Below are 16,966 nucleotides of genomic sequence, written 5' to 3'. Positions count from 1 at the left end.
GAGAGGCCAGACTGGACCCGGGAGGCCGGACTGGACCCGGCAGGCCAGACTGGACCAGGGAGGCCAGACTGGACCCGGGAGGCCGGACTGGACCCGGCAGGCCTGCTGGGAAACACTGACTGGGAAACACTGACCTGCTCATCAACAGTGACTCTGTGCCAGAAAATCACTTCAGGCTCACTTCAGTTTCCTGACCTCTGACAGTTTCCTCCTGACCTCTGACAGTTTCCTGACCTCTGACCTGTGACAGTTTTCTTCAGAGCCGGTTGGAGAGGAAACCCTCAGACTGGTGTCCAAACGGGCCGTGAGAGTCTGGCTGTGCTGGTTGCAGTGAGGGACGGCGGCTCGGAGTGAAACCACATCAGCAGCGCCGCCGGAGGCCGGACGCTCGCTGACCTCGGAAGGTTCATCTGGTTCTGTTGGGTCCATTCGGGCCGCGGAGCTGATTCACTGGGAGGGAATGTGAGCTGGATGTGACCGGAGGGCAGCGTGAGGTCAGACTGAAATATCACCGCAGTCTGGAAAACAAACCTCTACATGTCTTCGTTCGTGAAGGAAGTCACTCAGAACAATAATCCATAACCTTCATCACTTCCTGTCAGAATCAATCAGCAGGATGGGGTTTTACTGACCGACCCGGTTCTGTCCTGGCAGTCGCTGCTCATGCTTTCTTCCAGAACCTGGGTCTGGGTTTGACCATAAGGCAGCCAGCGGTCGCTGGGCGGACCGGAGGATCGATCATCTGCTGATCAATCATCTGATCGATCAGCAGATGATCGATGGAGAATCGCTGTGGACCCGGAGGACCGACGACCCGAACGCAGCAGAACGTCCGTTTCTGGGTTCCTGTGAGATTCTGAGAAGATGAGCTGATGAGGACAGACGACCTGGAGTCTGAGTCCAGGTGGGATTACGGCTACAGCTGGAGCAGAACCAGGTGAGCAGCCGGGCCAAGGGTTGCCCTGACCTCTGACCTCTGACCCGTAACCCTATCAGGTGTCATCATGCTGCATAATCTGAGAAATACAGACTCAGGTGGACAGGAAGCTGCAGGTGGACAGGAAGCTGCAGGTGGACAGGAAGCAGCAGGTGGACAGGAAGCAGCAGGTGGACAGGAAGCGGCAGGTGGACAGGAAGCAGCAGGTGGACAGGAAGCAGCAGGTGGACAGGAAGCAGCAGGTGGACAGGAAGCAGCAGGTGGACAGGAAGCGGCAGGTGGACAGGAAGCAGCAGCAGGTGGACAGGAAGCAGCAGGTGGACAGGAAGCAGCAGGTGGACAGGAAGCAGCAGGTGGACAGGAAGCAGCAGGTGGACAGGAAGCAGCAGGTGGACAGGAAGCAGCAGGTGGACAGGAAGCGGCAGGTGGACAGGAAGCAGCAGGTGGACAGGAAGCGGCAGGTGGACAGGAAGCGGCAGGTGGACAGGAAGCAGCAGGTGGACAGGAAGTGGCAGGTGGACAGGAAGCAGCAGGTGGACAGGAAGCAGCAGGTGGACAGGAAGCGGCAGGTGGACAGGAAGCGGCAGGTGGACAGGAAGCAGCAGGTGGACAGGAAGCGGCAGGTGGACAGGAAGCAGCAGGTGGACAGGAAGCAGCAGCAGGTGGACAGGAAGCAGCAGCAGGTGGACAGGAAGCAGCAGGTGGACAGGAAGCAGCAGGTGGACAGGAAGCAGCAGGTGGACAGGAAGCAGCAGGTGGACAGGAAGCAGCAGGTGGACAGGAAGCAGCAGGTGGACAGGAAGCGGCAGGTGGACAGGAAGCGGCAGGTGGACAGGAAGCGGCAGGTGGACAGGAAGCGGCAGGTGGACAGGAAGCTGCAGGTGGACAGGAAGCAGCAGGTGGACAGGAAGCGGCAGGTGGACAGGAAGCAGCAGGTGGACAGGTGAGAGGACAGCAGTCTCCACCCACTGGTCACATGGTCAGTGTGTTTCCTCCTGGACAGGCTGTCGCTGTGCTTCCCAAAGGGAAGGTAGGAACCAGAGCTCTGGGTTCGTTGGTTCCGGTCGGAACCGTTTGTTCGTGTTTCTGGTGAATCTGACGTCACTAAACGGTTTAAACTGAAGCCTAAAGGCGAACCCGTCCAGACATGGGCCGGGAACTGACTCTAAAAATGACGTCATGTCTCCCGGTGCACCGCCTGGCCTCGGCCAGCAGAGGCCGCTGCGCCGCCTGGACGCTGACGTCATGTGACGTACACGGAAGAGTGAAAACGGAACAACAAACCAGCAGGCAGCTAGCCACCGTTAAACTGGAGGCTAACAGGAGGAGCTGGACCCAGCGGCAGCTCGGCGGTTCGGTTCGGAAAGGTGAGTCGGAACCATGTGATCCATTTCCTGTTAGCCTGTTGCTATAACTCCCATCTTGACCGTTTCTGCGCTCATCAGTGCTCCGGTCACGTGATCCATTTAAACTGAAGCTAATTTAAAGGATTTAAATCTCAGCGGACTTTCCGTCCATAATCTGTGATTTTAATCTGTCGGGATGATGCCGAACAGGTCGGTACCGGAACCGAACTGTGTAGAAAGACTCGGTCTGCTGTGTGTTCGGCTAAAACATCAGCAGAACCGGGAAGTTCTGCTTTTCTTCATGGACTCTGGTTCCGGCTCAGAAACTGCAGGAAGTTCTGCCTGCTCACTTTCACTTCCTCTGGGGACTACTTCCTCTGACGTCACCTCCATGAAGCTCCTCCTCCTCTGTCTCCTCTGTCCTCTTCTGTCCCCCTCTGTCTCCTCTGTCCCCCTCTATGTCCTCTGTCCTCCTCTGTCTCCTCTGTCCCCCTCTATGTCCTCTGTCCTCCTCTGTCCTCGTCCTTCCTCTGTCTCCTCTGTCGTCCTGTCTCCTCTGTCTCTTCTGTCCTCCTCTGTCTCCTCTGTCCTCTTCTGTCCCCCTCTGTCTCCTCTGTCCCCCTCTATGTCCTCTGTCCTCCTCTGTCCTCCTCTGTCTCCTCTGTCCTCCTCTGTCTCCTCTGTCCTCCTCTGTCTCCTCTGTCCCCCTCTATGTCCTCTGTCCTCCTCTGTCCTCCTCTGTCTCCTCTGTCCTCCTCTGTCTCCCCTGTCCTCCTCTGTCTCCTCTGTCTCCTCTGTCTCCCCTGTCCTCCTCTGTCTCCCCTGTCCTCCCCTGTCCTCCTCTGTCCACCACCCTGATCGTCTCCATCTGGACGCCCAGATTTTACTGGTTGGGACAAATATGGGCGGATCTGATGGATGGTTGGACAGAGATCTGTCCCACCAACAGTTGGTCCATCTGTCCGTCTTTTTGTCCATCCATGTTGAAGTTTGAACTGAGCTCTGACAGCTGTCTCAGAGGACGGAGACGTCTGGTCATGTGGACATGTCTTCTGCGTCCCTCTGATTTTCTGATCTTCGTTTCTGTTAACGCTGTAGCTCAGTTAGAGGGACACGTCTCCGGGCCGGTCCAATGTCCTCCGGCTGTCCCCCCCAGTCCCCGGCCGTAGCGAAGACGGAGGTAGCGGTGGACGGACAGTGCCCCCTGCTGGCCGCCACCTTCGCCTACTGGGACAACATCCTGGGGCCGCGCATGCGCCACATGTGGGCGCCGCGCGGCGAGCAGCCGATGGCGCTGAGCGACGGCGAGGTGACGTTCCTGGCCAACCACACGCTGAACGGAGAGATCCTGCGCAGCGCCGAGTGCGGCGCCGTGGACGTCAAGTTCTTCGTCCTGGCAGAGAAAGGCGTCATCATCGTGTCTCTGATCTTTGACGGCGAGCTGAAGGGCGACAAGAACACGTGCGCGCTGTCCGTCATCCTGCCGCAGACCGAGCTGGCCTTCTACCTGCCGCTGCACGCCGCCTGCGTGGAGCGGCTCACACACGGCATCCGCAAGGGACGCATCTGGATGCAGAAGGTCTGGAGAGCGCTTTAGCGCTAGCTGTCTGTGCTGCGTTAGCGCTTTAGCGCTAGCTGTCTGTGCTGCGTTAGCGCTTTAGCACTAGCTGTCTGTAAACACTGTGCTGCGTTAGTGCTTTAGCGCTAGCTGTCTGTGCTGCGTTAGCGCTTTAGCGCTAGCTGTCTGTGCTGCGTTAGCGCTTTAGCGCTAGCTGTCTGTGCTGCGTTAGCGCTTTAGCGCTAGCTGTCTGTGCTGCGTTAGCGCTTTAGCGCTAGCTGTCTGTGCTGCGTTAGCGCTTTAGCGCTAGCTGTCTGTGCTGCGTTAGCGCTTTAGCGCTAGCTGTCTGTGCTGCGTTAGCGCTTTAGCGCTAGCTGTCTGTGCTGCGTTAGCGCTTTAGCGCTAGCTGTCTGTGCTGCGTTAGCGCTTTAGCGCCAGCTGTCTGTAAACACTGTGCTGCGTTAGCGCTAGCTGTCTGTGCTGCGTTAGCGCTTTAGCGCTAGCTGTCTGTAAACACTGTGCTGCGTTAGCGCTTTAGCGCTAGCTGTCTGTAAATACTGTGCTGCGTTAGCGCTTTAGCGCTAGCTGTCTGTGCTGCGTTAGCGCTTTAGCGCTAGCTGTCTGTGCTGCGTTAGCGCTTTAGCGCTAGCTGTCTGTAAATACTGTGCTGTGTTAGCGCTAGCTGTCAGGGAACACTTTGTTGCTTTAGCGCTTTAGCGTCAACTTCAGCTCAACACCATGTTTCTAGTCTCTGAGTCGATGTTAAGTTTTTGTCCATCGTCCGTAAACTGGGTCAGAACCGGGTCGCTGTGTGAAGCTCATGGTTTCTTGCTCCCTGAAACTTTCAGGGCTACAACATCATCTCGGTGCTGAGCCTGGAGATCGCCCCCATCATGGAGCTGCTGGCCTCCATGAAGTCTCACTGCGTGGCTGAGGAAATAGACGTAAGCTGAGATCTGCTGCTTGGTTTTGTTTTCTAGCATTTAAATGAGGTTTTCTCTGATCTGGACGGTTTGTTTCCTGCGGAGCAGATTAGAGACACCGTGCTGAATGATGACGACATCGGGGACAGCTGCCATGAGGGCTTCCTGCACAAGTAAGCGGCCGCCTCAGTGGAGACAGATGATGAACAATGGTCGTTTAACACCCGTCAGCCGCCTGATGATGAGTGATGGCGCTCTGCCAGCTCAGCGTCTCCCCAGAGAAACCGAGACGGAGGAATCGGCCGCTAGTGAGCAGGAGGGCAGCTTTACAGCTTTACATGGGCTCAGCTGAGAGGATCTGTGGGCTCGGCCTCCTGTGATGATTTAAAAAGTCATTTCAAAGCGTCTTTTAGCTCCAGACTGGCATTAACAGCAGGACAAGACCAAATATGTGACCATAGGAGACCAGCCTGAGATGGCTGGTTCCTTTGCTCCGTACGTCCAGATGCCCAGACTCACTGACTGCAGTTAGCATGTAGAATGGATCCTTTGATCAGCTCAGCTAATCGGAAACCAACTGGCTCTAATTTTGAAGCATTTGTCTTCCAGAGCCATCAGCTCCCATCTGCAGACGTGCGGCTGCTCCGTCGTGGTCGGAAGCAACCCAGAGAAAGTAAACAAGGTGGGTTTACCGGAACCGACCGCAGCACGTGGCTAACCCGCTAACGGCACAGCTAATTTAAACGCCATGTTAGTGTGGGACCTTACTGTTAGCTTCTGCTATACACCATCTTAGAATAGCACTAGCCGTTGCTAACTATCATGCTATCGAGCGCTTTGGCATCAGCTTTTGTGAAATGCTATGTTAGTATAGCGCTTTAGTGTTAGCTTCTGCTAAACACCATCTTAGCATAGCCCTTCAGTTGTAGCTTACACAAAATGCTATGTTGGTAAAATACTTCAGGGTTAGCCTCCACCAAATGCTATTTTGGTATAGCGCTTTATTGCTAGCTTTCACTGTGTAAGTGTAGCACATTAGCAGCCTTAGCGTAGCGCAGCTAGCTTTTTAGTTAGCAGTGCTGTGTAAACCTGATGATTTGTCCCTCTGAATATGAAAGTTTATTCTGAGCTGATCAGCTGCTTTAATGGCTCCAAACTGCAGGAGTGTGAAACGCTGTTCTGCTGATGCTAGCACATATCCTAGCAGCCGAGCCAAACTGGACCCAGCTGGTTCTGGATGGTCTGGAGACTTAAAAATGATTCCAGTTTTCTGAGGTTCTGCTGCTGTGTCTCCAGATCGTCCGGACGCTCTGCCTGTTCTTGACTCCAGCTGAGAGGAAGTGTTCCCGCCTCTGCCGGGCCGGCTCCTCCTTCAAGTACGACACGGGTCTGTTCGTCCAGGGACTCCTGAAGGTACGCGCCGGCGCCGCGCGGCTCTGCGGCCCGCCTTGACCCGCCGCGTGACGCTGCCGCTCTCTGCTTCCAGGACTCCACGGGCAGCTTCGTGCTGCCGTTCCGCCAGGTGCTGTACGCGCCGTACCCGACCACGCACATCGACGTGGACATCAACACCGTGAAGCAGATGCCGCCGTGCCACGAACACACCTTCAACCAGCGGCGCTACATGCGCTCCGAGCTCAACGCGCTGTGGAAGACGGACAGCGAGGACGACATCCCGCCGGAAACCGTGATCCACACGGACGAGACCTTCACCCCGGACCTGTAAGCTCAGCCTAAGCCCCGCCCCCAGGTGTCTATGTGGTAGGTAACCAATGAGATGTCCCTCCTTCATTTCCCAGGAACGTCTTCCAGGATGTCCTGCATGCCGACACGTTGGTCAGATCCTTCATAGACGAGGTGAGAAGTTTAACCCTGTAATACTCAGACTGGAGGGTTTAGCTGAAAAACAAACTTTTTCTATCGGTTGATTCCCATAATTATTGATTAGTCTTTTGTTTTAAATATCTGGAGTGTAGCCAGTTTTCATTCCACGCCGTCATTTTGATTGAGGGAGTCAGGAAGCACGATGAACAGCAGGCTGTTGCTAGGTAACCAAAGAGTGAGTGAGTTGATTGATTCCACCAACCTAGCTTATCTTGCTATGAGAGGCTGAGCGGTTCTTTCCTCTGCCTACATCTCCCAGAATGCTGTGCGGTTCTGGATCGGAGTTCACTGAATATTTTATATATTGAATATTGTATCAGATTTACCATCCATTGATGCTGATCACACATCCATCCATGTGCTTCCGGCCTTATCCCTTTGGGGTCAGGAGGGGTGCTGGTCTCCAGCTGCCAACAGGTCAGGGTCACCTGGACAGGTCGCCAGTCCATCACCAGGGCAACACAGAGACAGACAGGACACACAACCATGCACACGCACACACACACACACCTAGACCAGTAAACCTGACAGTCATGTTTTTGGACTGTGGGAGGAAGAATCCACCAAGCACAAGGAGAACATGCTAACGTCATGCTAACTCCATGCTAACGTCATGCTAACTCCATGCTAACTGCTAACTCCATGCTAACTCCATGCTAACGTCATGCTAACTCCATGCTAACGCCATGCTAACTCCATGCTAACGCCATGCTAACTCCATGCTAACGTCATGCTAACTCCATGCTAACGTCATGCTAACTCCACACTAACGTCATGCTAACATCATGCTAACTCCATGCTAACTACACGCTAACTCCACACTAACGTCATGCTAACGCCATGCTAACTCCATGCTAACGCCATGCTGAAAGCCCCGGGCCGGGAATCGAACCCAGGACTTTATTGCTGCAAAGCAACAGAGCTGCCAGCTGTCACAATAGACATGATGACATTTCTGTTGTGACCTATGTCATCATTAATTGGTTGAAATTGACCCCCAGGTGTTCCTGCTGAAGCCCGGCCTGACCCTCAGGAGCTCCTACCTGGCCCACTTCCTGCTGCTGCTGCACCGCAAGGCGCTCACGCTGCTCAAGTACATCGAGGACGACACGTAAGGGGCCGCACGGCGGGGGCAGCGTCATGCTGCGGGCGCGCCTGAAACCCGGCAGGACCCTGGGGGGGTATCACCCCTGACCGGGGGTCCAAAGTGCGGCTCGTGGGCCATTTGTGGCCTTTTGGTTTTAAATCGGGACAAACGGAATCAAACGTGAATCTCACCAGTAGAAATGATTGATTATTGATTAGGCTGATCAGACCCAGCTGGCCTCTGTTCACAGGCAGAAGGGGAAGAAGCCGTTCCGGGCCCTCCGGAACCTGAAGGCGGACCTGGACCTGAAGGCCGACGGGGACCTGAACATCGTCATGGCGATGGCCGAGAAGCTGAGGGCGGGGCTTCACTCCTTCGTGTTCGGGAAGCCGTTCTTCACCAGCGTGCAGGAGAGAGACGTGCTCATGGGCTTCTGACCCACCCGGCTCAGAACCGGGTCCAGAACCGGGTCCAGAACCAGGTCCAGAACCGGGTCCAGAACCAGGCTCAGAACCGGGTCCAGAACCGGGTTTAACCAGGTCCAGAACCGGGTCCAGAACCGGGTTCAGAACCGGGTCCAGAACCGGGCTCAGAACCGGGTCCAGAACCGGGTTCAGGACCGGGTCCAGAACCGGGTTCAGAACCGGGTTCTGGTCCACTTTTAACCAGCTCGGACCGGGTCCAGAACCGGATTTAACCGGGTTCAGAACCGGGTTCTGGTCCACTTTTAACCAGCTCGGACCGGGTCCAGAACCGGGTTCTGGTCCAGTTTTTTGCCGCTGGCCCGACTGGAGTTGTTGGCTTCCTTCGTCTCCAGGAACCAGAACTCGGTCTGAAGACTCCTTGGAGTTAAACTGACGTTTATTTTAAATGTGCTGAACCAGCTGGAGCTTTTTAATGTTTATAATCATGAATAATTTAAATTATGACCAGTTTTTAAACTCAGCTGTGAGCCAAACATTAAAGTTCATAGAAGATAAATCAGCTGACATGACAAGCCTCACGCTGTTCTGCCTTGCTCTGATTGGCTGCCGGTTCTCTGCCTTTCTCTGATTGGCTGCCGGTTCTCTGCCTTTCTCTGATTGGCTGCCGGTTCTCTGCCTTGCTCTGATTGGCTGCCGGTTCTCTGCCTTGCTCTGATTGGCTGCCGGTTCTCTGCCTTGCTCTGATTGGCTGCCGGTTCTCTGCCTTGCTCTGATTGGCTGCCGGTTCTCTACCTTGCTCTGATTGGCTGCCGGTTCTCTGCCTTGCTCTGATTGGCTGTTTCATGTAGCTTTATTTTATTCTGTTCTCTCAGCCGTTTGTTTCTGCACATCAGCTAGAAACGTTTCAGAAATAAAAGTTAAAACATCAGAACTGTTTCCTTCCTTTGTAGCTGAACTGCATCCATCCGTCCATCCATCCATCTGTTCATCCATCCGTCCGTCTTTCAGTCGTCTACTTTGTGAACTCTTCCTCACTGGTTGTGGTTTCAGAACAAGCATCTCTGAATGTAAAATCCCAGTTGGAGGTTAAAACTCATCAGTAATGAAAGTGCAGATTTCCCATCATCCCTTGCGGTCAGGAAGGTTGGCATGAATCAGGATTTCCTGAGGATTAAAGATGGCAGAACATGAACCTCACCTTCCTGACAGCCTGAGCATAATTACATTTCCTCTGATCCTTCAGTGCTGCTCATGCTGTTGGCGTTGCTCAGACGTCCGGCAGGGAGCTGACCGGGTTTAACCAACACCCAGGAGGCCAGCAAGCAGCAGCTCTACGTCCTGCTGCTGATGGACGGCCCAAGATGGCGCCCAGATGCATTTAGGAGGATTTAAACCTCCTCGGGGGGCAGCAGCCTCAGCTTGGTCCAGAGGAAACACTTTAATTAAAGCACTAAGCTCAGGCTGTGATTCAGATTAGTTTAAAAGTTTCTCTCTAAGGAAAACCAGCAGAGCGTCGAGTCTCTGCTGCGTTCACTCCTCCTGGACCAGCAGGGGGCGACAGAGGACAATCCCTCATTCTCAGCATGCATGCAGCGACAGCAGAGGAAAAAAACAGGCACTTCAGAGCACAACGTCCTTCTTTTCGAAAATAATTCAGAAAATACTTGCTATATAGTGAATACAGGAGTATATTGGTATCACTGCTGCCACCACCTGTTTGGAGGGGAACTGCAGTTTCCCTCCAAAACAGCTGGTGGTGCACGACTCTGGAACAAGCATGCTAAATGCTAAATAACTAAAGTTTCTGTAGTTATTTAGAAGATGATAAAACTATGTAGAGAGGTAACAGCCTCTCCTTGGGCTGCCACCTTATCGTGGTGGAGGGGTTTGAGTGTCACAATGATCCTAGGAGCTCTGCTGTCTGGGGCTTTATGCCCCTGGTAGGGTCACCCAAGGCAGACAGGTCCTAGGTGAGGAACCAGACAAAGTGCAGCCTGAAGACCCCTATGATGCACAACAACCTTGGATCTAGCGTTCCCTCGCCCGGACGTGGGTCACCGGGGCCCCACTCTGGAGCCAGGCCTGGAGGTGGGGCACGATGGGGAGCGCCTGGTGGCCGGGTTTCTACCCACGGAGCCCGGCCGGGCTCAGCCCGAAGAGGAGACGTGGGTCCCCCTTCCAATGGGCTCACCACCTATCGGAGGGGCCGAAGGGGTCGGGTGCATTGTGTTATGGGCGGCAGCCAAGGGAGGGGACCCTGGCGGTCTGATCCTTGGCTGCAGAAGCTCTTGGGACGTGGAACGTCACCTCTCTGGTGGGGAAGGAACCGGAGCTAGTGTGCGAGGCTGAGAGGTTCCGGCTAGAAATAGTCGGCCTCACCTCGACGCATGGCTCTGGTTCTGGAACCAGTCTCCTTGAGAGGGGCTGGACGTACTTCCACTCTGGAGTTGCCCACGGTGAGAGGCGCCGGGCTGGAGTGGGCGTACTTGTTGCCTCCCATTTGGGTGCCTGTACGTTGGGGTTTACCCCGGTGAACGAGAGGGTAGCCTCCCTCCGCCTACGGGTGGGGGGACGGGTTCTGACTGTTGTTTGTGCTTACGGGCCGAACGGCAGTTCAGATTACCCACCCTTCTTGGAGTCCATAGACGGGGTATTGGAGAGTGCCCCTCCTGGGACTCCCTTGTTCTACTGGGGGACTTCAACGCTCACGTGGGCAATGACAGTGAGACCTGGAGAGGTGTGGTTGGGAGGAACGGCCCCCCGATCTGAACCCAAGCGGTGTTCTGTTGTTGGACTTCTGTGCTCATCACTGATTGTCCATCACGAACACCATGTTCAAGTATAAGGGCGTCCATATGTGCACTTGGCACCAGGACGCCCTAGGCCGCAGTTCGATGATTGACTTTGTCATCGTCTCATCGGATCTGCGGCCGTATGTCTTGGACACTCAGGTGAAGAGAGGTGACGAGCTGTCCACTGACCACTACCTGGTGGTGAGTTGGCTCCGGTGGAAAGGGGAGGAAGCCGGTCAGACCTGGCAGGCCCAAACGTGTAGTGAGGGTCTGCTGGGAATGTCTGGCGGAGTCCCCTGTGAGACGGAGCTTCAACTTTCATCTCTGGCAGAACTTCGAACACGTCCCGGGGAGGTGGGGGACATCGAGTCTGAGTGGACCATGTTCTGTGCCTCCATTGCCGAGGCGGCTTATCGGAGCTGCGGCCGCAAGGTTGTTGGTGCCTGTCGCGGCGGCAACCCTCGAACCCGTTGGTGGACACCTTCGGTGAGGGATGCTGTCAAGCTGAAGAAGGAGTCCTACCGGGCCTTTTTGGCCTGTGGGACTCCAGACGCAGCTGATGGGTACCGGCGGCGAAACGGCATGCGGCTCGGATTGCCGCTGAGGCAAAAACTCAGGCTGGGAGGAGTTTGGAGAGGCCATGGAGACAAACTTCCGTACGGCTTCGAGGCGATTCTGGTCCACCATCCGGCGTCTCAGGAGGGGGAAGCAGTGCAGCACCAACACTGTTTATAGTGGGGATGGTGAGCTGCTGACCTCAATTCAGGACGTTGTGGGCCGGTGGGCGGAATACTTCGAAGACCTCCTCAATCCCAGCAACATGCCTTCTGTTGAGGAAGCTGAGCCTGGGGACTCTGGGTTGGGCTCTCAAATCTCTGGGGACGAGGTCGCCGAGGTGGTCAAAAAGCTCCTCGGTGGCAGGGGCCCGGGTTCGCAGCCGAGTGTGAAGCGGCCGGGATGAGGCTCAGTGCCTCCAAATCCGAGGCCATGGTCTTGAGCCGGAAAAGGGTAGAGTGCCTTCTCCGGGTCAGGGGGGTCGTCCTGCCTCAAGTGGAGGAGTTTAAGTATCTGGGGATCTTGTTCACGAATGAGGGAAGAAGGGAGATCGACAGGCGGATTGGGGCAGCGTCTGCCGTGAAGCGGGCGCTGTACCGGTCCGTCGTGGTGAAGAGAGAGCTGAGCCAAAAAGCGAAGCTCTCGATTTACCGGTCGATCTACGTTCCCACCCTCATCTATGGTCATGAGCTTTGGGTCATGACCGAAAGAACGAGATCACGGATACAAGCGGCCGAAATGGGTTTCCTCCTCCGCAGGGTGGCTGGGCTCTCCCTTAGAGAGAGAAGCTCGGTCATCCGGGAGGGACTCAGAGTAGAGCCGCTGCTCCTCCACGTCGAGAGGAGCCAGTTGAGGCTCGGGCATCTGGTCAGGATGCCTCCTGGACGCCTCCCTGGTGAGGAGTTCAGGTCCCACCGGGAGGAGGGGAGACCCAGGACACCTGGAGGGACGATGTCTCTCTATGGCCTGGGAACGCCTTGGGGTTCCTGGAGGACCTGGAAGAGGCTGGGGAGGGAAGTCTGGGCCTCCTGAGGCTGCTGACCCCGCGACCCGACCCCGGATAAGATGGATGGATGGAGTTTAAAATATTTACAATAGTTTTGTACAGTTAGGATTTTAAAAATAAACGTATTTCTAGAATAAAGTAATCAGTTTACAAAATGTCATGTTTGAAATAAAGTCAAAATGCTAAGAAGAAAATTAACATTCAAAAAAACTAAAAACATCCTGATTAAGTGCCACTTTAGTTAAAGATGTAATGTCTCACAAGCATTAAATGTGTGGAATATTAATAAGGCTAATATTTATCCTGAGGCTGAACAAAGTCAAAATCTGAAAAATAAAAACCAAACCTATAAATTTTCTGAACATATTCAAGTAAAAACCTTTAAGAAAGATAATAATTTTCTGGAATAAGTCAGCTTGTCAGTAAATTAATTTCTTCACTGTAGATTACATCTCCAGTGTTTTAATCGCGTTTCCTTCAGGTTAAATATCAAAACATCCCTTTAATCCCGTCGGCAGTAATCCATCGCGTTGATAGGTAGAAAATCCGAGGTGGGCGTGGACTTAACCAAGCTTGTATTTGATTGGTTAACGTCTGAACGGCTACTTTATCCTGATTGGCCAGCTGTGTGACAGCTCGGGTGAGAACAGGAAGAAACGCTCAGTGGCGCACAGCCGTGTAAATAGTGAACAGAGGATGCTAGGTGTGGAGCCCGACAGAAGGGCGGCTGCTGCTGGTTGACCGGAGCCGGGATGAGACCTCCTGCCGTACCTGGAGCTCCACGGTAGGCCGCCTTCAGTACCGGAGCTCGGTGTGTGGGAAGAACGGGAGAATAGGCGCGGCCTGCTAGCAGGCTAGTGGCTAGCCATACGGCTAACGATGTTGGAGAGACTTAAAAACCGGAGCTGAAGCGGAACCGCCAGGTGGTTCTGGACGGGTTCGCTGGGCTTTACAGTCACGTTGCGGGCGGTTCGGTTTGACTTCAGCAGAATAAGGAATCGGCCCAGAAATGGCGCTCTGGGTGGAAATGTCCGGTCCATGTTTTTGTCCTGTTTGCACCCAGGCTAGATATCAGAACTGTTTATATCCCGAACTGTCCGGTTCTGGTTCGGCCAGAGAGGCGGAGATCGGTCCAGAGAGCGCCGAAGTTGGCTTCTGAATGGCGGCTTCGGTAAAGGGCTGTTCCGCATATTTAAGCTGCCTTTAATCAGCTGAAATGCTCGGACGGATCCAATTCTACACTTCAAAACCCAGTTCGTGGTGGGTCTCTGTTCTTTCTCTGAAATAAGTCACAAAATGGCCTCAGCGCTGAAGTTACGCTCTTCATGACCTAAAACCAACCAGGCTGGTGGTGAATAACTGGAAACCAGCTGCAGCACTTGTGTGTTTTTACTCAAATAAAAGTTAAAAACTAGCCTGTCCAAGAAATTACTCAAGATTTTAAAACGTATTTGGTAAAAAAAAAACTAAAATAAATGAATACAAACAATATAATATAATTTCAAAACAGATTTTAATCAGAAAAAAACCTTTTTCATATACATTCTGCCGATAAATCAGCTTGAATTGGCGTTTTAAGGCTGAATTAATCATTTTCAGTGTTTCAGTTCGTCACGCAGCTTCCTGATGGAGGGAAATCAGACGCTAACTTCAGAGCATGTCAGTAAAACTGAAACTGTGAGTTTACCTGAGCTGACAGGCTCCAGGTGAGTCACCAGAGCTTCATTCCTTACAGGAAGTGACCGGGTCACTGGCTGAGGAGGCACCAGGTTGTTCTAATGCTAAATAAAAGCATGAATGAGGTAAAAAACATCAGGTTTGGTAACAACGTGTTGAACATCGATGATCAAATCTGGATCAATCTAAAATCTGCTAAAGAATTTAAACTTTTCATCTGAAATGCAACATGTATGTTTTTTGGATAGCTTTGTCTTAATTATTGCTCTGAATTAGTACCTTTTTTCAGCAGATTGCGTTTTTCAGTCTGTGCGCCACAGTTGGCAATGTATTGATTACTAAATTAGTTTCAGTAATAAATCTGATGGTCAGAAGTGGAAAACCTCCAAAAACGGTTTACCATCATATAATCACTCGTTCATTTATTATAGATCCTTAATTCTGAGTATTTATGAATGAATTCAAATCAATAAAGCACCGATGTGAATGAATTAATGTTGTTATGGTGTCAGAACCGACCCGACCCGATTTTAACTCTCCGTTTTCAGCTTCGTCATCACATTGACTTCCTGTCTGAAGAGAGTTAAATGGAAACAACACTTTAATTTATTAAAATCCCATGTTCAAACATTAAAGAACAAACATTGGTATAATAACAAACTGCTGTAGTTTATGTTTTTAACCTTCTAGCTTCCTTTGAGTGTTTTTAGAAACTTCCCACTTGTAGCCCTTCCTGTTTCTGTGGGGAAGAAATATGACGCGACACGCGACCCGCCGCTCTGCAGCAGCACGTTGTGCTGCAAGCGGATAGAAATGAAAATAATCCCCAAAGCTCAGAGAACGTCACTGAAAATGTCTCATGATGACGCCGAGACGACCTTTTGACTCTTGTATGGGTAACCATGGCAACGAGGTATTGTCTTCACAACCGGCAGCAGCTGACGAGCATCACGGACAGATGACCCCTGAACTCTGACCCCCAAGGCCTCAGAGGAGTTGAGGTCCAGCCAGCATGACCCGTTTGTCGAAGCAGAACCGGACGCTCTGAAATGAGGAGACGAGGATGTGTGGTGCTGTGGGCCTGGCTCCCTGACTGGGTGGGTCGCCATCAGGGTCAGAAGCTCAGAAGAACCAAGATGGACGCCAAGAAAAGTCTGTCTAACTGGACCGACCCACAGAATTCAACATGGCCACCACAGCGGATGGATGTCTGGTGTCAAATCGGTGCATTCTGAACCCTAACAAACATTTTATATTTTCTTGCTCTTGTTTGCTTTTTCTGGGGGAAGTTTTTAAAAATGGCCGCCATGGTGGAAGAAAATATCGGCAGCCACAACCGACCTAAAGGTTAGCTAAGATTCACTGCACAAGAATCTTAGCTATGCTAATGTTAAAAAATTAGCTGGAGCTAAGGCATAACTAATTAGCTTAAGCTAATGCTAACCGCTAAGTCATCTGCCTCTCTTCTCCTTCCAGCTGACTCGCTAACGGCAAAGTCCTCCGTTTCTGCTGCATTTCATCACTTTAAAGTTGAATGAACAGGATGACCAAAGAGGAAACATTTGATGAGACAAAGTTATGAAAATGGGGAACATGTTATGCAATAAATTGGTTGAAAAGGCTCAAACGACAGCCATCTTGAAATTCAAGTGGCTAATGGGAAGGAAAGGTGCAGCCTGAGGGGCTAGCATGCTGACGTCTATGCTTGTATCCATGACTGAAGCTCATTCTTACAGTGATCAGCTGCTTTATGACTCGGTTGTTTCCATAATCCTCTAACTAGTCCAGTCCAGGGGGTCAACAGGTGAAACGACCCAAATCTGACCCAGAGTGAGGCGCTGCAGTTTCTGCCCAGCCGTTCTCTGGTGCTGCTGCTGATGATCCCAAAAGCTGAAAACCTTCCAGAAACAGGGCTTCATTGTTCCTCTGTTAGCTTTAGCATCAGCCCTGCTTGCTGTTTTTAAGAGAAGAAGGCTCATCTGGTGCATGTTTGCTTTGTAGTTTTCTGCCTGAGAGCCTGTAGCCATGGATGATCAAGGCTCCAACAATACCTCCTTCCTCAACTATGAGGATCTGGAGACCTACCTGAACCGGCACAACTCCAAGTTCATCTGGCTGCTTGTTGGTAAGAGACTCACTGCAACCTTTATGGAAAAATGTTACACCTTTAAAGGTGGAACTGCGTCTGTAACTAGACTTACAGACGCAGTTCCTAGCAAAAGCATTCACAGCTGTTAGACTGGACAGTGAGCCGCTGCTAGCGGAGCGGCCGGCGCGTTAGCCGCAGATAGCTTAGCGGTCGGCGCGTTAGCCGCAGATAGCTTAGCGGTCGGCGCGTTAGCCGCTGTTAGCTTAGCGGTCGGCGCGTTAGCCGCTGTTAGCTTAGCGGTCGGCGCGTTAGCCGCTGTTAGCTTAGCGGCCGGCGCGTTAGCCGCTGTTAGCTTAGCGGCCGGTGCGTTAGCCGCTGTTAGCTTAGCGGCCGGCGCGTTAGCCGCTGTTAGCTTAGCGGCCGGCGCGTTAGCAGTGAGCCAGTGTTAGCTTAGCGGCCGGCGCGTTAGCCGCAGTTAGCTTAGCGGCCGGCGCGTTAGCCGCAGTTAGCTTAGTGGCCGGCGCGTTAGCCGCTGTTAGCTTAGCGGCCGGCGCGTTAGCCGCTGTTAGCTTAGCGGCCGGCGCGTTAGCCGCTGTTAGCTTAGCGGCCGGCGCGTTAGCCGCTGTTAGCTTAGCGGCCGGCGCGTTAGCCGCTGTTAGCTTAGCGGCCGGCGCGTTAGCAGTGAGC

At 52.9% G+C, this 16,966-nt stretch overlaps 2 protein-coding genes across 22 annotated transcripts in view; both read left to right on the top strand.

Annotated features, from left to right (window-relative positions):
* The first annotated feature begins 2,166 nt into the window (after positions 1–2,166).
* c9orf72 (C9orf72-SMCR8 complex subunit) lies at positions 2,167–9,091 on the top strand. Its single transcript, XM_081603299.1, has 11 exons — positions 2,167–2,304; positions 3,382–3,862; positions 4,690–4,785; positions 4,873–4,937; positions 5,374–5,446; positions 6,061–6,177; positions 6,251–6,486; positions 6,564–6,621; positions 7,650–7,759; positions 7,986–8,204; positions 8,241–9,091. Exons 2-10 carry the CDS (start codon positions 3,416–3,418, stop codon positions 8,170–8,172), a joined length of 1,389 nt encoding a protein of 462 aa, XP_081459425.1. The 5' UTR covers positions 2,167–2,304; positions 3,382–3,415; the 3' UTR covers positions 8,173–8,204; positions 8,241–9,091.
* Positions 9,092–13,012: 3,921 nt separating this feature from the next.
* The window catches only part of kiaa1109 (KIAA1109 ortholog), a 64,201-nt gene continuing 60,247 nt past the window's right edge, over positions 13,013–16,966 (top strand). For 6 of the 21 annotated variants that reach the window (XM_081603447.1, XM_081603449.1, XM_081603448.1 and 3 more), the window contains exons 1-2: positions 13,015–13,297; positions 16,192–16,315. In XM_081603447.1, coding sequence (XP_081459573.1) covers positions 16,216–16,315 — 100 coding nt within the window. In that variant the 5' untranslated portion in view covers positions 13,015–13,297; positions 16,192–16,215. Of the gene's footprint in view, positions 13,298–16,191; positions 16,316–16,966 lie in introns of all 21 variants that reach the window. The other 15 variants (XM_081603464.1, XM_081603463.1, XM_081603459.1 and 12 more) reach the window with 7 other exon arrangements.

Source organism: Poecilia reticulata, chromosome 22 (assembly GCF_904066995.2).
Source record: "Poecilia reticulata chromosome 22, P_reticulata-male-v2, whole genome shotgun sequence".
NCBI classification, from domain to species: Eukaryota; Metazoa; Chordata; class Actinopteri; order Cyprinodontiformes; family Poeciliidae; genus Poecilia; species Poecilia reticulata.
This window is presented reverse-complemented; position numbering and strand designations above follow the sequence as displayed.

Bases quoted from the DNA above. Each gene is read 5' to 3' on its own strand.
- c9orf72 (XM_081603299.1), top strand. From the start codon at position 3,416: ATGTCCTCCGGCTGTCCCCCCCAGTCCCCGGCCGTAGCGAAGACGGAG. The intron at 5,447-6,060 runs GTGGGTTTACCG...CTGTGTCTCCAG, and splicing joins ACCCAGAGAAAGTAAACAAG to ATCGTCCGGACGCTCTGCCT. The intron at 6,622-7,649 runs GTGAGAAGTTTA...ATTGACCCCCAG, and splicing joins TCAGATCCTTCATAGACGAG to GTGTTCCTGCTGAAGCCCGG.